Genomic DNA, 22,510 nt, shown 5'->3' on the forward strand with positions numbered 1-22,510 from the left:
GTCAAAGAAACGACCCCTGAAAGACAATTTGGCTCGACAACCGCAGACCATTTCAGCTTCATCTTTGGATGTTGTGTCAGCTACATTTGGCAGCGATTGCTGGATATTGCTGGCCCTCTCTCGGAAAAATTAATTGGTCACATTGTCCGAATTGTGACCCACTTTTCGCCCGTAAGGTTCAGGATGCTGGGTCAAGATGACTCACAATAATGAAAAGTGCATCGCTATTTGGACAAAGTCTCGTTACTTCTCTGAGTGTAACGATTCTGCGTTAAATGATGAGCTAAATAAACCGATGCACATAAAAATTGCAGATTTTAATAGATAATGAAATTTATGGACACAATTCCAAATTGTTGTAAATTGTCATTTATGGACACTGCCAAAATTTGATTTTAATATTCGACGAGGAGCTTAAATGCCGCATAGAACTAAACATACTAAAAAAAGGTATGTTCGTACATTGTCTTTTGCTGCTTTATGTTGGATTTTAAACTTGGGAATTTTGAGTTATTTAATATTAGAACTTGCTAATTACCTGAATATTAATTTCGTTATTAAAACAAATTGTGGTTAATTGCTCAAATTATTCAATCTAATTGGTCAATTCATTTAACTGTTTTTGATTGATGTAATTTCCTATTAAAGCATTGGTTTTGTTTATGATTAATCATGCACTTTCAGACGTGTCATCGTTTATGTAATAACTCTTCAAAATACGCGTACTGAAATCTCTCAATAAATTTCTTAACAATTCAACGTCGGTTATTGATAATTAATATTATATTCCTTAGTAATTAAGCTGAAAATGTCATGCTACCTGATCTTCAGCATCACGGGCGACATTTCAGAAGGAAAAGAAGCGACGTGATTTCATTAGCTTCTAGTATATCTCTTATTCGTCTTCTCTTATTAACAATATTTTCGTAATAAAATGCTCCGTGCATTAGTAAACGTGACATGAATTAAGCGAAACTAGGATGCTATTTTCTGTTATTTTATTTTTAGCATTTTAATGACGTGATATGTGACACTGAGTTTACACAACACCGCTAACGTAATATTTTTCAGTTTAATTGTTATATATGTGTTATATGTTTTATAATGTTGGTATTCAATTTATTATTGGTATTCAATTTCAAAACCCAAATTCAATCAAAGTACAGTATAATAACATGACTCATTCCATTCCTAATGGCTATGTCTTCTTTTCTATTCAGTTCCATGAAACCTCGGGCATCTGAGGAAAATACCTCGTGCGGCCTTCCGTCAACAAGTCAATATCTACTGGGCATTATCAAAAATTTTTATAATGAAAAAACTCTGCGGTAGGCATCGTAACTCGGAACGCCGTCCAGACTCTAGAGTAACGAAGCTCCGTGGTTACAATGCATCTCCCATTTACTATGAAAAAGCTCTCTTCGCATCTCACGGTTTTGCGTCGTAAACGTCGTACGGCGACCTACGTACGTGTTTTAGTAGAAGGATATACACGATTGTACGCGGCGCAGTACAGAGCAAGATGGAGTCTGCAGCATCCCACTACGCAATAAACGCTTTTGTTTCCGTCTTTATGTATATGGCTACGTATGTTACGACTTACGTCAAAAATCAGGCGAAGTACGAATGTCTTTCCTAATTCGAACAGAACAACGTCGTAAGTTCAGATATACCAGGACGCTTCTACTCGCAAAATATCGTAGGAAATTTTTTGAGCAGAGTCCTGCAACTATTAATGTCGGTATAACACAACACTTTTGGTGCATGCATACTGTAGTTTGGTAATTGTCATTTCTTACAGAATTTAAATGCAAATCAAGCATTTTCTTAACTTCGCTTTCAATGTGTTCACAGGAATGTGCAAAATTAAACTTGTATTATGCGAATAGTCAATCAACTTTATTTTTAATGACCTTCTTATGGTAGAAAAGCAAATCCTGATGCGATGGATGATGCTTGATCCTTAAGTGGTCCAGATTTGAAACCTAAGATTTGCTTTATGCTAAAAAAATTTCTGTTAGTCAAGTGAAGATCGAATTAAGAATTTCTTCTTGAATTCAATTTCATTCAAAAAGCGTTATTTATCACTGCAATTTCTTCGTTGCCACGACTTGCAACTTTTTCTATCCTCTCTTATCCTATCCTTTCCTATCTTTTCCTATCAACTTTTCCTATCCACAACCTTTTCCATCAATGGTTGTGATGTTCAGCGCATCTTATTCAGTTGTATAAACTCATCGCACCCCCTCTAACTTGTATCCACACACCTAGTAATTCTTCTGAACTTATGTCGACGTACATATCGCATCTCTTGAATTGTATCAAAACTTGGACGCATGTATTCTACATACTGCATTACTTCATGGGACAATTCAGTCACAGTATATATTGAAGTTATATACACATTAAACACCATATTTCCTTAACTTACATCCATACACTACATTCAATTTAATGAGTTTTTCTTCTAACTAAGTTAATCTTTACCCCGTGCAGGTGGCGCTCTGGATGCCGTCGTCACGGCGGCCGGCAACAACGTGACACTTCCCTGCCCTCCCGCCTCACAAACCTACGTATTGCTGCTCGTGTGGACGTGTCTCGGCTGTGAGGTGAGTATACGGCGACATGTGTCTGTGTCATCAAGGCCATGATGCAATTAATGAAACATTTCTGTTTATTCGCTTGTGATTGTTAGCGCATTTTCTCATTTATGGAGAAAATGCACTATTGTGCTCGCCATGTCCGTCTGTCTGTCTGTCTGTCCGTCCGTCTGTCTGTCCGTCAGTCTGTCTGTCCGTCCGTCTGTCTGTCCGTCCGTCTGTCTGTCCGTCCGTCTGTCTGTCCGTCCGTGACTTCGCGTTTTCGTCGACGAGAAAATGCGCTCTTTGTCACTCACTGCAGTGAGTAGTACTAAGTTATATTTTACCTCGTATATACGAGCTTAACTTTTTAATTAAACAGATATGTCAACTTGCGAGATTGCAAAGCGAAATAATATTACGGTAATCTATTTCTCGCGTAAAGTTTCCACTCGCATCAGAATAATGCTGGACTTTGCAAGACATTCTTTGGACCTTCCTGAACTGAGGATAATTTTGTCCCGGTCAATTTTTATCACCTGCGTCGCTGGTCAGCACTATTAGATCCTCTCCTGGCGGCAAACTCGCGATGTTTGTCTTGTTTTCTATATCGACTAGCCATCTACCTTTACCTTATTTAAATTGAAGATGCTCATTTATCAACACTCGTCGTTATCTCACTTATGTTTTCGTGGTCTAAGACAATGGAAAGCCTCGTACCTTCTGTTCAATTCAACTGCAAGCCACCCTTTATTATTTGTGTGTTGACCTAAGCCACTGAAGAGGTTCGGACCTCCGTTCTATCAGTGTCAGTTGTGCGCCGCTGGCACGCTTGGATTTATTAAACCTCCTATGCTGCGGGCAGGAAATTTTCTTCTTTTGAAATATGCAGCAATTTAAAAACAGTGTTCTATGGCCCCACTGTGCGCTACCGTTGACTTGAAACGCCAGCCTTGTGTCTGATCTTTGTCGCCTCGAGACTCATAGCAAATGATTACTTTTTTTGCTTGGATTTTTCTGAAGAATGCCGCTGCTTTCGGGGGGGGGGGGNGGGGGGGGGGGTGATGACGCCTTTTGTAGGATATGGGCTTAATATGATATGGTATTAATATGCGATTTCGGAGTCTAAGATGAGAATTTATATTTACTATATTCAGTTATAAATGATCTAGCGTTGAGGTTTGAAGTAGAATTCAATGAGATAATTTCTCCAGAGCCTCATTTATCGAGATTTTAAAGAAATTTTCCTACGCTCATCGTTGGAATTCAAGGAGGCCAAAATAAATAACTATATTTTCAGATGAACGTACGATAGCGAAAATCTTCAGCACTTTTGATCCCAACTGTTACAGGCATTTGCTGAACACTGTCAACTCTTGGCGTTAGTTCAAAACCCTTTTGTTCGTTCAGAAGAGCGAATGTTCGTCGGTATCAATATGTGAACTTTGGTATCAATGGTCGGTATCAATATGAAACCTAATGTAGTTATTAAGGGGACCGTCTAACCTAAAATTTTCAATTTTGGCGTTTTCCACTTTTTGGGCTCATCTTAAAGCTCACTTTTCAACGCATTCAACGGAAGTACCCGTTATTTGTCCGTTTTCTATGAATATCACGTTTTCTATCAATTTTTTCGAAAAATTCACAGGAGCAAAATGTTTTTCTTTTTACATTTTACGTATGTATGTGAAGTTTCATGTCAATCGGATAATAACTATAGAAGTTATCAAAATTATCAATCGGTCCCCTTAATTAATGTCTGAATTGAAACAATTCTAATGAACTTAGGATTTATTAGGTTATTATTAAATTTCCTAAAGTCCTATTTTTAACTTACGAATAAATTATATTTATTTTCATTTTGATACGTAGCCGAGATATATGTATTGTCCGGGAATTTGAACAATACAAAGAATGCACCTCGTATCGCATCCGTGTGCCCTCCAGTTCTTTTGTTGGAACCGTCAGAACCAAGCGCGTTCAGTCGAGAAGTTTGAGTTAGGGAAGGCAGTGTTGTCTATGGCTCGCAGTGCAATTAAAATAGTTGAGGAATATTGTCCTTGTTCGCCTAGGGACGATCGCTGCGTCCTTTGTCTGCGTGGCTCGCCTCTTATAAATAGCAGCCCTCGCTCCTCCATATCGATCGACTGACTCCCGCACTCACTTTATGGCTTCACGTACCACGAAAAACTTGCCTTTACTGCAGCATATATGGAAAGATTCATCGTCCGCAAGTACTGCTGGATTGCGTTGTTCATAGAGGTTTTTCTACCCGCGAACTCTACTATCTGCCAATTTTAAACTCTTCCTTCTACATCTCTTTCAGTTACAATTTCGACCACTTTTTATCACAATAACTTCCTCTCAAGAACAAGTATCGATTAATTCATTTAATATTTGAATGCTGCTGCTAAGTGCCACTTAATTACTGGTGCTTGAAATTTTTACTGGTGCTTAAAAAATGCCTGTATTGGCTGCTTGTGACTAAAATGACCTGAAAATTTCCATTAATTTCTCAATTCTGGTACTAAAACTATGAATTTTGTCGTTGTCTAACATTAAAGCATGGCTAATTTATGGCCAGGAACCTCCAAACTTTACCTTCTTTATCTTCGTACCTTCATCTACTTCACCTTCCTCATTGTACAGTACGTGTTTAATTCAATTGTTATGTTCTACTGTGAACTAATTATTAGGTATTAGCACTAATATTTATTTACTTACCTTTTGAGAGAACAATAAAAAATTCCTACTTTCTGGGTGTAACTAATTTTTCGCAGCTGTTTATCATAATATCTAATAAATTACACGTTCAAAAAATTAGTTAAAATCTTCCACGAGCAGGAGGGAAACTTTATTGTGTCCACGCTGGTTTTCAATTAACATTGCGTTCTGATACCGTACCGTCTATCGATCGACATAAATGGCCTCATATAGTTACTCTAACGACTTTGATCGGTGTCAGCAGTTAACGTGTCTGTCTGCGCTATTCTTACCTGATCTATTTCCATTATTGCGCGTGTTCCTGGCTACTAATGATTTCCCATTTTCTCGGTCTTTGAGGCTGAATAGAAGAGGCCCGCGGCTAACGCGTCTGTATTGGTGAACCTTATGTTCGAAATCTGACCTTTAATTGAGATTCATTCATTCTTAAAGATCAACATTCGTCTTTTGACTTGACGCATTTTTGTACGAGTCTAGTTGACCAGTCAAATTTCTCTTGCCTGCAAGTTTGCACCAAATTAGGTTGTTTCATGGTTGGGATGTCGCGGATTAAACTTGTAGTAAGATTAATGTGCAGTGAAAAACACAAGTGAATACTAAGTCTTCGCTTGATTTGCTTTAAAAATCAGTTTCCAAACAAACGATACAACTTGAATTTATATTGTGCATTTCGTGGAGTCGCTTCGAATACCCGACTTCCTGTGAGGCTTCCTTCGTAAATGCATTTAGGAACAGTTGCTTAGCCGGTCTCTGGATCCATGTCGCCGAGCAGGACCAGAGAATTTCAAGGCAATTGTTAGGACGTGTCGTCTTGCAGGCCCTCTTGTAAAGAGTATTCCAGACGGAGGAATGCAGCCGTCCTCCGCCGACGCTAACCTGAACCAAATTGACACTCGGGGAATAATGAATCTTGCAAGCTTGGACACTTGCCTTGCTTCATCCTTCTTCAGGGAAAGAAGCAATCGTTTTCCGAGGAAGTTGCTTACTTTTCAAAAAACAGTCGCTTACATTTGTTCCGAGAAGCTACCTTTTTTATAGCTACTTACGCAGAAGGACGATCGTTTTTCTCACAGCTTTGAAAAACTTTCATTTTTCATGGTCCTTACGAAATGGATAATACTGTTCGAGCTCCAGCTAAGGCCCGCTTACATTTCCAAGTCATTGTGCGCCTCGTAAATAACGCATTCATCGTCACTCGAGACCTTGCCACATGTGCTATTATTTTGAAAGTATTTTCCGTCACCAGACTGCTCATTATTAATGAATTATTTTGGTTTACACTTGAAATTTAGTTCGTTATCTGCACGACTTGTTGATTCCTCGGATAAGTTCTGATACGTTTTTGTTCAGCGATGAACATGAAATAGTTCACACCTGTTAACCAAATGCCATTTGAGTGGCAGTTCTCATTACGTGCATTTTTGCTGCCATCGAATTGACGGTATTATTTTTCAGGCTCTCGTGTTCACGACATCGCTCGGACCGGCCTCGATTGTCAATTCAGTATTGTTGAATGAGTCAATGAGCGTCGCGATATTAAACCGAAAAGTACGTGTCTTGGATTCGTTGCGGAGGTTTTTAACCAAAAGCACCGAAGCCCAAGTTTGTTGATTCCATTTTTTCCTCTCTAATATATCGCTCGTGAGAGTATTAACCCTTTGATGGAGGCGTAAATTCTTATTTTAGGTTTTTTGGTAAATGTGACATAGGTAATTACAACAGTCTTAATTGGTATTGATCTCTGCATGTGCGTTTGTCATAGGCTTCTATGTACATTCCTCTCTGTCACAAGAGTCTGGTTTATGACTGGGATCGATCTTTTAAGAGTCTACGTCTAAAATGGAGAAATGTGGCTTTATTAGATTTTTGAGCGCATTCAGTTGCTGCGGAAAAGGCGCGCTGAACGCAGCAAACTGCTTGTATATGCGTATGCGTGCCATGGATTTTGCGTGAGGCAGTTTCACATATATATTAAATAATCATTTTCCACAAAGATTTATTTGTGGTTTAGATTTATTTATTTATTAAATTCACAAAGATTTATTTGAAAAATTGTTTTATAGATAATTATTTGAATTAATTAACCTGATTTTGAGCTTATTTTGCAGCTGCTAATCAATCAATAAAGGTCTTAAGGTCTTATAAGTTCTTATAAGGTGCGGAATAGGCAAAGCAGCAAATCGTATGTGTGTGCGGCTTTAGTTTTTGCGTGAGGCAGTTTCAAATTCATATAAAATAATCATTTAAAAAATTTGTTCGCTATTTATTTGAGAAAAATCGAATTTATAGGATATTATCCTATTAAACTGTATTACAAAACGTCGTGCGATTCATGATGGTACGCTCAATACGAGAAATAGGCAATGGGAAAATTGGAAATACATTATAAATTAAATTTTCCAGCCTTTACCTCATTTTTAATCAATTTTTCTAATTTGGCTCTCCTGAACGATTGGTATTGTCATTTATCGTCTCATTTAAATTTCATTCAAATCATGCATATCTCCTTCAATTTTCATGCTAAAACAATGAATGAGAAACATATCATTCGATTCGTAAATCGAAAAATTATTTGATACCTTCCCTTAATTAGGATTATTGACTACTTTGCAGTTCCTCCCTCGATATAAAGGTGTTCAACATTTTTTTTTCAAAATAGTCATTTGTCTTGGCGTCATTTGCGTTGAGGTAAGCATTTTAGTCAATTTTTATTGGATGGGCCCTACGGTTTTCAATTTTATCGTCTACATATTTTGGGCAATCTTTGTTCTGTAGCGAATATGGATAGATAATCAATACATTAGAACTTGACGGCATTGTTAAAGAACATGCATTCTATCTTATGATTCGATACGAGGAAATTCCGGCAGCCCGTACAATTACTTGTGAATGAAGTAAGAATTTTCGAAACAATTACAGCCGAAGTTGGGTCGGAAGTTGTCAGGCAACGTTTCTTTACAGCGCGAAGTAACTTGATGTGAGTTTTAATTACTTGACCAAAAACTAAAGACTGAAATTAGCCGAGGCTTTGAAAGATTCAATTGCCTGCCCTCATACAAAGGGAATCGCTTGAACCAGACTAATTTCTTCTGCACACTTTAGTTCAGGCATTGTTATATTACTTTGTAGAAAACTCGTCAGGCTTCACGCGAAATCCTTAAAGAAGTGAACGGCTCGTCACACAAGGCATCCTAAGGTGAGTTTCATCACACAATTTACAAGGATTTCCTCAATTTACAAGGATATCCTCACAAGGATTTCCCAGAATTACTCAAATGAAAGCAAGAGGGTCTCAGTAAACAAGTTGTAATGATTTACGAGTCTCTGCTGACGAATAAGACAATATCATAATACAATAAGATAAAATGGTTATCGTAGTTATTTAGATAATTGTGCAAAGTATAATTCACGCATAACAAGAAAACTTACAAAGACATGTCAGAGTAAAAGCGCTCACCGAATCATCGGAGAAACTGTGCAAACAATCAAAATATGAAACGATGAAATACGAATTCTCAGTTTAGAAACGTTCTGAGTACTGAATGCACTTGGCTTCAAAGTATACTTCCAATTATAGCATTAAAGGATGGAATGAGTTGTGATCGAGGAGTTTCAAAACAATAAAACATTTGTTTCTCGCGTGAAAGAGAACATAATTTGTTCCAGTCGTAGTCGCAAACAAAACTACGCAAAAAAGTGTTTTTAAGACGTTCTCCTCGAATCTTTTGTTATTTGTTCTTTTCCAACTGAGCGGATCTTTCATTAAGAAAGCTGATGAAGACATGATAGAAACACAACAAAAAGTAAGGCGCATTGAAAACGTGAAGGATTTAGAAGAAAACATGACTTGAAAAACTCATAAGAGTTTGCAAATTTCTGCTCATACTTGATGTAATTCTTATTTGGATTGCATGTCTTCTAGAGAACGCTTGCGTCAATTACCACGATCTTTTTTCGTCGACGAAAGCTGACGAACACAAATTTATCTCGCACAAAACATTTTTAAGCATCTACAACCGTGGCGCTTCAACAAAACTAAGCTAAGTAATGAATAATTTAACTCGGAGACCAAAATCAAGCAGTCTCCACCGATATGAAAAAAACTCGTATCTCTAGGTTATTTTTATTGGATGAGCGTGTCATTTGTTGAGAGATGATTGATTATTTTAAATGCTTGATTAGGAATGACCCGAATTTTGTTTCCACTTTTCTTTGGAACTTTTATATGACATCCCTAATTGCTTCTAGGTTTCAGGAAACTTTAATTTTCTTCTTTTTCCTCTTGTTTCTATTCATTCAAGAGACTTCTGGGTACATGATGAGTAATTTATTTTTTTACGTTTAAACTTATGTCAAAGACTTTTTTCAGCTTGGTTTATGATGATCCGTATTTATTGATGATTAAAGATAATTTTTTCTGATTAATCACAAGTTTGCACACACAATGAATGGTTCTCTCTGCAGCATATATCCTATTGATCTTTGTTTTGGTATCATAATAGTTTTAGAACCTCTTATTGAAACTAAACTTATGGTCTCTCATTTTTTGAGGGTTTTGCTGCCACAATCGTCGCTGTATCTATTGATTGAAATTAGTATAAATGTACAGGGTTTAGACAGAATAATGAAAACACCTGAAAAATACGCAAAATATATTTTAGTTTGGTGTAGGTCCACCTTTTGCGGCAATTACAGCCTCAATTCTCCGAGGTATTGATGCATACAAATTGTGAATTGTTTCCAAAGAATTTTCAACCCATTTTTCAGTTAAAACTCCTTTCAGCTCTTTTAAAGACAATGGCGGCGGGAATCGAGTTCTGACTTGCATCTCTAAAAGCAACCATAAATGCTCGATAATATTCAAGTTTGGTGATTGTGGTGGCCAAATGAGATGCTCAACTTCATTATAATTTTAGTCGTGCCATTTTTAGCGCATTTCCTCATTTGTGGGAAACAAGACGCTATTCTGCTCGCCATGTCCGTCCGTCCGTCTGTCTGTCCGTCCGTGACTTCACGTTTTCGTCCACGAGAAAATGCGCTCTCTGTCACTCACTGCAGTGAGTACCGGTACTGAGTTATAATTTATAACAATTCTAGCTGTTTGGATCTGGGCATTATCATCTTGAAAGATGGCGTTCCCCTCCGGAAATAGTGCTTGAACCATTGGATGAACTAATTGGTCCTCCAAACTTCCTTAATAGTCGCGGCTGTTGATTTTCAAGAAATAGCACCCCGGATCATCACAGATCCCCCGCCATGTTTTACGGTTGGGAAGAGGCAGCCGGGATTCTATATGACTCTTTTGACCGTCTCCAACGTAAACTCGGTCGGAGGATGGAAATAAGGTAAACGATGATTCGTCAGAGATAATAGCATTTTCCACTGATCGAGGGACCAAATCTGGAGGTTTATACACCACTCTAAACGCTTTGAAGCATTTGTATTTGAAACCAGAGGTTTTTCTAATTGTAACTTGTCCATAGAATCCAGATCTGTGCAGCTCTCGGTGGACAGTCATTATGGAAACTGGGCTCTGTAGGTGCCCATTAAGGTCTGCAGCAATTTGGACACCTTCAGAAGTAGAAGGCAGCCGTGGTCTTTCGATTGTCCCTCACAATTCGATTTAGGTATCGACGGTCTCTCTCAGACTACTTCGACTTTCGGCCTGACCTGTGCCTTGCCGAGGACAATTTCCCTTCTTTTTCAAATTAGTCTTGTCAAACAGTACCGTCAGTACTTCTGAGACAGTACCTCTAGAAACGTCAAGCATTCGGGATGTTTCTGTTACCAACAATTTGGCCTCTTTGCAAATCAGAGAGGTTTGCCATTTATAGATTATAGGTTAGATTATAAAAAAGACACAAGTAATACTAAAAATATCTGTGCAAGAATAAAATATCAATTAGCAGCAACAATACACGATAAAACTAAAAAATACGTCACGTTTTCAATGTTTATAACATTTTATAAAATTACTATATCAAAATGTAACGTGTTTTCCTTATTTTGCCGAACCCCTGTATTGCAGGGGTTAGACGTTGAGTCTTCCAACTCCGACATCAAGTTGGTGTAGTACAAGTCTGATTGATCACCCAATTGTAACCAGTTTAAATGTTTATGTTACAGATCAATGACGAGTCTTCCCTCTCCGACGTCAAGTTGGTGGAGTACAAGTCGGATTTGATCATGCAATTGTAACCAATTCAAATGTCCGTGTTTCAGATCAATGACGAGTCTTCTCACTCCGACGTTAAATTGGTGGAGTACAAGTATGATTTGATCACCCAATTGTAACCAGTTTAAATGTCTGTGTTTCAGATCAATGACGAGTCTTCCCACTCCGACGTCAAGTTGGTGGAGTACAAGTCTGAATTGATCACCCAATTGTAACCAGTTTAAATGTCTGTGTTTCAGATCAATGACGAGTCTTCCCACTCCGACGTCAAGTTGGTAGAGTACAAGTCTGAATTGATCACCCAATTGTAACCAGTTTAAATGTCTGTGTTTCAGATCAATGACGAGTCTTCTCACTCCGACGTCAAGTTGGTGGAATACAAGTCGGATTTGATCATCCAATTGTAACCAATTTAAATGTCTACGTTTCAGATCAATGACGAGTCTTCTCACTCCGACGTCAAGTTGGTGGAGTACAAGTCTGACTCGATCACGCACTTCCACCACGAAGGCAGGATCCAGCTGGACGCCAACTATGCCTTGCAGTTCAAGCCCGTGCGCGCTACAGACTCAGGCAGGTATCGCTGCCACGTCAACAACAGGGACGAGACGCTCGTCAAGCTCATTGTGCAAGGTACGTAGTTTTTCCCCTTCATTGTTTTGGTATTTTTCCAATTGCATTCTTTTTATTTTTGTATTTATTTTTTATTCATAGTTCTGTATATATACTTTATGATGTTCGAAATAACTCACATTATCGAAGATGAATTTTTCGATGTGAGTTTTTTGAGAAAGAAGATTATCTTAGGCTCTTCTTATTCCTAGAAATATTTTATTTTATTGTTAGATTTTTGTACATTCCATAAAAATTTGCGTTCTGCTGATCTGGTAGCAAGTGAAACTTTTTCTACGTTTAGGGTGTTTTTATCAGTATTTTCGACGCAAATTCGTAGATGTTATGAATTTTTTCCTCGTAATAATTCGCTTGCATTTGATGTTTGTCAAGTATTTCTAATCAATGGGACTTGGCACTCTCAGACTTATATGCCTCAGTTACATTTATACCTTTATTCGACATTTTTTGGATCTATTGTCCGAGATGGCACGTAAATCTTTAACACGCGTCTTATAATCTGTATTTTTACTCCTTGACCTTGACTGGCTGGTATTTTCTCCAACTTCGTCACCTTCAGCATTTGATATTGACGGATATTCACGAAATTATGCATATTTGCGTGACCTTGAGTACTGCTCATGAATCGAAGCGAACTATTGCGTAATTCAGCTCTATAAGACTTCTATTGTTGGCTGGTCTTGTTATTTGATGTTATGAAAAGTTATTATATTGGAAATTAACGTGCGTCTTGCTTGCTAATTTATGATGTTAAATTAAATGAAAAGATGGCACAGTGTTGGATTATCAACCGTGTGTTCATTTTATCTCAATTTGCTTTACTTCATCCGAATATTTTATGATGTTAATGCCTGTTTTGAAAGGTTTCTTCCTGTGAATTTAATTTTAGCTAGCAATTTTGTTTGAAACAAAAAGTTTGTTCTACACTATGTAGAAAATCAGTGATATAATGTGTATTCATTTCATTAAATTTTTGCTGTGCTTGTACAAAATATTTTTCAGTTAAAAATGGAAATTATTGTAAGGTTTAAAGTATTATTTAAGGGGAGCGTCTGGGTCCAAAATCGACAATTTTGGCTTTTCCGGTTTTTAGTCTCACCTTAAAGCTGACATTCTGCCCTATCCAACGGTACCACTGCCATCTCTCTACGTTGATTTATGATTTCAAATGTTGTAGCTTGAAAATCCTAGGAGTAGATAGATTTCTTGAGGACCCCCTTTTTTTGCCGTTTTCTATGAATTTCACGTTTTCTTTCAATTTTTTTGGAAAATTGACTCGAACAAAAAAGTCTTAGATTTTTGTTTTACATATGTGTACTAAGTTTCAAAGTGATCCGTCCGTAAATAAAAAAGTTTTTCTGGAGGCCAGACGCTCCCCTTAAAAGGGTATTCGAAGATGATGTTGCGTTATCGTTGCATTGGTTTCGGGCGCCGGGGTTTTCTGGATAAATGGAAGCTCTCCATCCTCTGAAAATACTGAGGAACCAAATCGTTTGTCATTAAATGGAGAGCTTTAACTTGAATTCAATTTTGAAGTTTGTAAGCTCCTCAGTCTAAGTTCTTCTGGCTTCTCACGCTTACAGTCGCAGAAAGAGAACTTTGCTCTAAACTTCGATTCCGAAGTATTAGAACTCTGCTCTCTCTGCTCAGCTTCGGTCTTCTCTGTTTATTCAATGCCTCGATGCTGTCATTGTAAAGTAATAACATTCGTCTTCAGGAGCAGCTTTGCGTTTTAAATGCATTTTATTATGAGCTGGTGTATTTTTTCAATAAAATTGACGATCTGTAATTTTTTATTCAGGCAGAAAGTCCAGAAACTCTTTACTGAGAATTCCAGCATGTCGCTAGAATTTCTTCGTTTGCATTCATGTCGTCTCAAAATTCAGACAACGCAAACACATTCGCCCTTCCCCTTGCTTTTTAAATTGTGCCTTGACTCAATTAGTGGCAAGTGGTTGCTACTTTTTTTGGCTGAGAGGATCAATCCCATTTTCATTAGGTAATCTAACTCGATGAGCAGCGGGATGATGTCGGTAGCATGTTTACATCATTAATTTGTTCAAGTATTGGTCACCTGGAATATGGAGGGAAATTTATTGGATAAACCTTCTATTCTGATGCTCTCTTGTACTTGAACGTTCGTGATTGTCATGCTGCCTATTATGTGATCATATGGGTTCTCGGAGACGTAAAAAAAATCATGCATATAGTAGCTCTCTATATCGGTTGAATTCGTGCGACTACATTTAAAACTTTGCTCTGTGCTATTATGAATTTATTGAAACTGCTTCATCCGGTACAAGAATTCTCTGTAGATTTTCTTTTTCATTCCAAGAAATTTCAGTCCTGAAATTCTGTAAACTTTCAAAAATGCATTTTTTCGCTCAAAAATAACATTTGCTATAGAATTTTTTTCACCTTCTTTCATTTACGTTCAATGTGATTTGAGAAAAATGTGATGAGGTTGAAAAGAGACATTGAGAAAAAAATTTCATCGAAACAGAAATAAAATTAGTAATGGATTTGGATTCAAGATACACGAGTTTCTCCTGCGCTCATGCAAATACTTGCTCAACTTTCCTTCCCTAGCCTTGGAAGTTTTACTTCAAGTTTCGGCGATTCCAACACTTCAGTTGGAGGAAATCGTCGCGCGCCTCTAATGGCCTGCCGCCGTATTTACCTTTCACGTACGAGCAGCAAAATGACGAAAATAATTATTATGTTTTATTTTCATCAGTCTCAGGTTTGTAAAATTATCGTCCTTGTTAGCCGTTCCATGCGTTTGAGAATATTCATAATTATTATCAATTAATATTTTAATCATATTACGATTGAATTATGGCTAAACATTTGGTTAAAATGAACTATGTCTCTGCTATTGTGAGGCACGCAAATGACGGACGCGTGCTATTCTTCTCATAGTTGATCCGTCTTCCTTTCTGGGTGACCGGTCTGGCTTTTTCAGCAGTCTAAAGGCGTGGTGAGCTAAAAATGTGTGAATTATCAGCATCTTTTGAAGGATTGAGTGATTTCTTGAAGTTATTTTCATGAGAAAATGTGTAAATTTGATTGAAATCTTTTTTCTGTATCCATTCATTCGAAAGAAATCATAAATTAAACATCAAACACATTTTTCTGAAAGTTGAAGCAATTACAATCAGCTGATTCAGCTCCGTATTTCTTTTCCTCGTGTGACTTGACGAATTAATTTAGTTCTAGAATCGGGATAGATGTAAATTTCTAATCAGAGTCGCTCGCTTCGCCTGTTTTAAATGTTCCAAACTCTTGAGGTTATGGCGACGTCTGTGCAAATACTGCCGTTTGTCGCTCCAAATTCAGGTATTGGATCAAAAATAACTGTTTCCCTTCGTTAGTTCATTTAAAAAGTTTTATTTCGTGTCTAAAACTTTCTGATTTTAAATCTAGTCGCCTTGGGTACACTAAGAACTGTTTGCAGTCAGTGCAAAAGCGTAACGTATTGTGTTTCCAATGCAAACTTCATCTATCGATAAGATTTTCTCTATGCGTTGATTGATGGTCTTTTTAATTGCGACGAAATATCCTTTGAACTTTTGTCTAATGACATGGTAGTGTAATTTTGTATGCAATAATGAGTTTATATTGCTCCTGAGTGCCTGTGTAGTTAGGGATTTTTTTTAACTTAGGTTGTTTATTTTGTGATAATATTATCACTTTTTATCCTTTCACATTATGAGATAGCATGAATTTCGTGCGAGAAGTCATAATTTTTCCAAATCATGGAAAAAGCCGCTACAATATTTTTGCCGGACGACAGTATATTTTCTTCCCTCAAGCCATCTGTTTATTTTTTCATTAAATTAGTATGCTTAATTTTCAAGCATTTATCTGTTCCCTTTTTTTCAGAACACGTAAAATTGAGTTATTACGACTTAAATTTATTAATGAAAGATTATTATTTTAAGGTTTGCACGATGGCACAAATGTTTCATATATTCGAGTAACAATAGTTTATGTTGACTGAAGCTCTGGCGCATCATCAGGATTTGCATCTATTTTATTACTTCGTCGATTTATTATTCATCGTTTGTTTCTAACTACTGTCTGTCGAATATTTGTTCTTAAAATTCAGGATATTCTGGGTTGCAGAAGTTCATATACAATATTTCTTCAATTTTATTTTACCTGTTCACTTTCCATTTTCCAGCATTACTGCTTCAAGTTTATACCCAAGATTGCTCATTTCGTTCTTTAATATGTGTTTCATTAACGGTTCCTGTTAATGAAAGAAACGTTAAAGAAACATTAAACGTTATCTCTGTAAGAGTACACTGAGCTCACGCATAGTGAACCATTTTTTCAGTTAATTTCCCGTGCCTAGAAGGCAGATTAAGTGTTCTAAAATAGCTTGTAATTGTTTCCATTGTTGTCTTGTGGCCTCACATTCAGCTTGTTGATGACCCGTTTGATCTTTTAAATCCGAAGGAGTACATGATTCTCTTGGTGTTAATACCATCAAATTCTCAAATTGACATTGTTATCACATGCGAGCTGATACTTGGTTCCATGCAGAGCTTTATATGGGTGAAATTTCCTGAAGAATTTCTCATGTACTCGTCAATAATTCAACTTCAATTTTAAATTATGTTCAAACCGTCAATTTGTTGGTTTAGTTTTTACCTCGTGCTTTGTAACATATATTAACAATCTTATATTTTAGTACGCAATGGTCAACTTCAATTTTAAATTATGTTCAAAGTCGTAATTTATTATTTGCGTTTTTATTATTTATTATTTGCGCTGCTGCCCTAGTTTGTTGATCTAGTTTTTACCTCGTGCTTTGTAACATATATTAACAACCTTATATTTTAGTACGCAATGGTAAAGTTGATTTGATACCTGCATTGCGACTCCTGGCAGCAGCGCGTTTTTTGTTATCTTTGTGATGGCCTGCAGGCGACCTTTGACGCCTGCGTAACCTCGCAATTTTGTGTATGGGCGACAATCTGGGCGGTTGATGGGCGGAGTGCGGCGGCGTTAGTTTGATTAGCGTGCGCGGCCGCTCTCAAACAATGCGGTTACTGCAGCATCGCATTACCTGTCCCTGGCTGTAGTTTTACTGCCTGTGCACCGTGTCACACTGGCTACTTGGTTTTTAGGCGCAGAGTACTGAGTTTTTGGACTAAAGCGAATTATTTTTCGGACTCGGGCCACTGATTTTTTTTTTTTTTTTTGCTTTGTATACCGGTTTTTAATACTGAGGCTACTTCGTTTTTGGGGGTCTAGCTACTTGATTTTGCGGGGAAGGGGGGCACTTGGTTTTTGGACTTAGACTACTGATTTTTATAACAATGGCTAATTGGTTTGCCCTAAGTTGTGTCTGGCTTCATTTATGTTCTTCGCTGTTATGCTTATAGGATTACTCCTCATTTAATTACTACTATATTGATGTGACTTTCAGTTGATAAGTTTCTATCTGTGACTACCCCATTTCGTTGCTCTGACCATTCGGCTTCGTGACTCTGGCCATACAATTCTTGTTGCTCGCCAAACCAGCTTTTGTGTGAGCAAATGCTGTGACCTCCAGTTTTGTGGCCGTGGCTGGACAGTGCGCTTTTAGCGCCTGGCATTACCTGATGGCTCTTTTATTGTAACGATCTCGTAGGCCTTGCTCAGTCGAACAAGAACCTGTTGTGTTTGTTCCTTGGTGTAATTTTATCTCATTCAGTGCTGCAAGTTTGCAGGCTTCGTCCGCCTTTTTGGGACTTCCTTTAGTTTCGCTTCAAGGTTCAAATGCGATGTTCGGTCAATGCCTCACAAGGACTCGTTCTCTTGCGGTTGGGTTGTGGTAAAGTTTTGAATAGCCGGTAAATTTTTACTAAATTTGTTTTCTTTTATTTAAGTGGGGATTTTCAATGTCGTGCCAGATCATGTATAACATGCTACTATTATGTATTGTTGCTTGTTAAGGTAATATTTTTATTCATTGTTTGCTAAGATGACATTTTAAACTCATTGGACACCTATTATGTAATTCCAAGAAGAAAAATTTAAAATTGTTATGTTTGATGATGATCGGTTTTAACGTATACACCGAGTATCTCAAAAAAATGGGCTATGCCCTATTGTTATGGTGAGTCCAGGTTGGCGATATCCATGGGAATATCTACGGTGCTTTGCCTAGGGTGGTCCGTTTGATGGCCATGAGCCCTGTTATATCTCTTCACGACCGTGTTGCCCTCATCACCATAGTTCGTGTGACCTGATGGCATGCCACATCGGGAGATCAGTTTAAATGTCACAGATGGCGTGACGCGCATGAGCGAGCGGTGACGTTGCTGCTGCTCGCAACTTGATCGCTTATTTGGTTCACTGATGGTCCTGCATTAATGATATTAGCTTGCTATTTAGCCTAATGAGCTGGGCTGCAGCCAGAAACAAGCCTCGTGGTCTTGTCATCGTTGAACAATTATGTGGTATCCTTGGTCTGAGCTGAATAATGATGGATGAGTATAAGGCCTCCCTCGACAGTCGTGGGCCACGTTGCGTTTACGACAGTTAAATGTCGTGTCGTCGCTCGTAACGAATTGTTATACTCGCCCTAAAAAGAGCATTACGACTCGAGTGAAGGAGCACTGAATTAAATACTGAGTTATTTCAGGTGTCTTGATAATTTTTTTATGTTGTTTACAGCCCAGTCAATATTATTCCGTACAAATTACACCAATTTAGAGTAATTTGTATGTTTTTGATGTATTGTAAACCGATGTATTACTTTATACACTTGTCCATTTCAGTGTTGCTCATATAAGTAAGAATTAAATTCATTCCGTTACAAGGTAGAGAGAATGAAAGCAGAAAAAAGCAGTTTGTCGCATTACCTCAAAATGAGGGTGAAAACATGGCTAGAGCTGCACAAAATGATCAAACAGTGAACTGCATGGCCTAGTGTTTGATGAAAGAAAAAAGAATATTAATTGAAAAATAAGACGAGATTACGAGAGAAGCAAGTTTATATATCAAGATTAAGTTCGTTTGAGGAACATGTGAATTGCATTTCAAGCTCATGGTTAGCAACTACAGTTGTTTTATGCATAGACGTTTGTGAGTTTAGTTTCCATGCACTGTTCTTGGTGACATATGTTCACTGCATGTAATGCGCTACGTACCGAACACAACCGCTAAACCACCGTACGTGCCATTAACTTTTCATAGCGATGACATTAGACCTAAGCGGGAATAAAATAAGCATTAGGTAAAAAATCTTGTCTTCTGATATTACTATTTACCTGCATCAGTTTCTAAGAATATCGTCATGAATGCAGTTTTATTACCTAAAAATAATATAATGCGTCAAGATTCATAGTCATCATACATTCATTCAAATTTTCATGCACTCTTTATAATAAACATGGGTGCAAACTTTCGCGGAAGCAGCTGCCGTCGACGAGGATTCAGCGTTTAATGTGAGAGTTTCCCCGAGTGTCTTTGTTGCGTCGTTGACGGACGTCTGGTTCACATGTGACGCTAGTTAGGCCCCATCGATTGATTGATCGCTCCCCTTCGCGCATCTGAGCCGTAATCCCCGACTCGGACGACTTCTTTTGTGGTCGTTTAGGCTGTGTCGCTGTGTGCTCTCTGCTCTGAATCTGCTCTGAATCGTCTATTTTCTGTTTAGTCTTCGAGATGAAGTTCTCTGTGCGAAAAATTTCTCGACGTTCTATGATTTTGGGGCACTTTTTCATGTGCCAATAAGTGATTTTTTTTAGTACTAGCAGACTAGCCAGTCAATGTCCCTGATCGATATTACCTGCAATTTTCAATCCGAAATCATCTTAATAATTTTAAAGCAAATGCACGCTAATTGAAGGAAGATCCTTTCATACACATATTTACATAGAAAACCAATGTTCCAATATAAAAATCAAAGTTGAAATGTTAACCCGATCAGTGCCTCCTAGTTTTGTATTGTTTTCCTATTATTCCACTAAGAATAAATTTTTAGGTTCAGGTATTATCCCGACAAGACAAGTATCGTGGATAGGTGCTCGAAAAGCCACTACATTATTGCGACGCCAGGCTTTAAACACATTAGCAAAAATACAAACACTCTGACATAGGTAATCTAAATCCAAATAAATGTATACGATTTATGAAAAATTTCGTCAAGGGTTTTCAGGTTTAAATCCATTTTTTGTTAGAATGTTCTTTTTTCAAGTATGCCATTGTTAAATGATCCGTTATGAATTAGCATCATCAATCACAAGTCCTAGCCTGGACTAGAAAAACAGTCATGTGTCAAAGCTCGGCAAGACGACGCTGGCGATTATGTCGTACTTTTCAGATAAAAATTACCATCAAAGTTTGTGTCATTCTGAGTTATGATGTGGCCTAAGCCCCCGTTTACGAGAGTATGACAATTAATGATTGCCCCAGCACGCAATTCCAACAATTTATAGGCCGCATTACTTTGTTTTATGGCAACTTGCGTCGTTTTGTGTTGGCTAGTTTGGATGCTTAAAATTTATTCTTGATTTGTGTTAGTGTTCCTTATGTTGTGTTCATTCCGGGTGCATTTATTATTGAAAGGAGCTCTTTAATTCTATTAAAAATTAAAAATTGGATAAATTGGATAAATTTTACATTCATGTACGTCACATTTCATCTTAGGTATTCCCTGTTTCTAATATTTTTTGTACAATCTCATTTCACGATCGTTTAAGTAATGGTTGTATTAAAGCTTTTGTAGGCTGCACACGGATGCATATAGATCTTGCACGAACTATTTCCCAAGCGGACACTGATATACGAGAGTCTTTCTTTTGTTGGCAATTTGTTTTAGGGACGTTCCAGCTTGCGCGCTCCATAATTCCGGCTGTGTGATCAGTGGTATCAACCGAGATAATCCGTCCAAACTGCCGCACTCGTCGTGTTCTTTTGTAGCCGCTCCCTCCACTGCCACGTCCCTCAACTGCTGTGACGATTACCCTCGTGCCTCCCTCAACTGTTCTGACGATTGCCCTCGTGCCTCCCTCAACTGTTCTGACGATTGCCCTCGTGCCTCCCTCAACTGCTCTGACGATTGCCCTCGTGCCTCCCTCAACTGAAACTGCTGTGGCGACTGCCCTCGTGCCTCCCTCAACTGCTGTGGCGACTGCCCTCGTGCCTCCCTCAACTGCTGTGGCGACTGCCCTCGTGCCTCCCTCAACTGCTGTGGCGATTGCCCTCGTGCTTGATTCACGACGTCGTTTAGAAGCTCCTCGCAATTACGACCTCGTGCCAAGCAGTTGGTTGAAGATATTCAACAGACTGCCTGCCGACGCTACTCTCATACAACTTTCTCAAAGAACAATGTTAGTAAAATGTTTAATCAGTTTGGTACGAAAAACTTCAGATTATATTTAAATGTACGCTTTTTGTGCTGTATTTAATATCAAATTGAACCTATTTTATTTTGTCTGAAAAACCTATGTGATTTGCGATCTCTCACTTTTAGGTGTACATGATTTTATATTCTCCAACGGTATATTTCGATTTGCATTAACGACTGATGCAATTATTGGTACATATTTCAATTAATTCAAGTCCTTAGAACTAAAAATTAAATAAGACCACCAAAGGTTGTATCGAAAAATGTAACCTTAAGCTCTGTTTTAGACCTATTCTTTACTATTTCTTGAGAATAATTACTTAAGTAACCTGAAGAAAATCTTGTTCTTCATTTTTTACCAGCAACCTAATTAATGTTTTTTAAGTCTTGAGAAGAATTACTTGATTATCATTCAGGTGGAAAATTATTTCATCAATTTTTGAACACAAAGTTTATTTAATCTCTTTGAACTGATGTATATACTAGGCTCTACCATTCTATTCATATTATATATATTTCTGGCCCTATTTTAGATTAAGCACTTGTATACTGTGCAAGTTTCTGTCACAATTTTACGTTGAAGTTGTTTTTACAGAAAGCCATAAAAACGATATTCGAAAGTATCTTAGATACTGCTTGATTCTGCTCGTAATAATAAGCTAAATTGATATTCAAGACGAGAATTAAATTTCGAACACATGACAAGCCGCAGTCTATACAGAGGATGTCTAACTTCTAGCCCGTCATAGATATTCGTGAAAGTCCTGTATTTTTCAATGTACAAACATGTAATAATTCACTTGTATTTCTCTTTCAAATTTCAATTGGCTGTTATTGTGATTGTAGACCCAAGAATGACATTGATGGTAGTTTTCGTACGAGAATAAAATGTCAATGTTTACAAGCTCACCGTCTCTTACCTTTTTTCACCATTTAGTTAAGAAGTTGTGAGGTAATGTGATTTCAAAGCCTAAAGCGTTAGAAGATACAGAGGCAGTGGAGTAACATAAAATATTTAACAATAAGTTAGCGATTTTGGATAAATTTGCT

General features: G+C 37.6%; 1 protein-coding gene across 1 annotated transcript in view; it reads left to right on the forward strand.

The window, feature by feature from the left end:
- LOC108680927 (contactin-1) overlaps positions 1–22,510 on the forward strand; it is a 195,126-nt gene that overhangs the window by 85,689 nt on the left and 86,927 nt on the right. Inside the window, exons 2-3 of the mRNA XM_018169857.2 lie at positions 2,497–2,609; positions 11,910–12,111. Coding sequence (XP_018025346.2) covers positions 2,497–2,609; positions 11,910–12,111 — 315 coding nt within the window. The remainder of the gene's footprint in view (positions 1–2,496; positions 2,610–11,909; positions 12,112–22,510) is intronic.

The sequence above is a fragment of the Hyalella azteca genome, unplaced genomic scaffold (genome assembly GCF_000764305.2).
Source record: "Hyalella azteca isolate HAZT.00-mixed unplaced genomic scaffold, Hazt_2.0.2 contig13505, whole genome shotgun sequence".
In the NCBI taxonomy this organism is placed as follows: Eukaryota; Metazoa; Arthropoda; class Malacostraca; order Amphipoda; family Hyalellidae; genus Hyalella; species Hyalella azteca.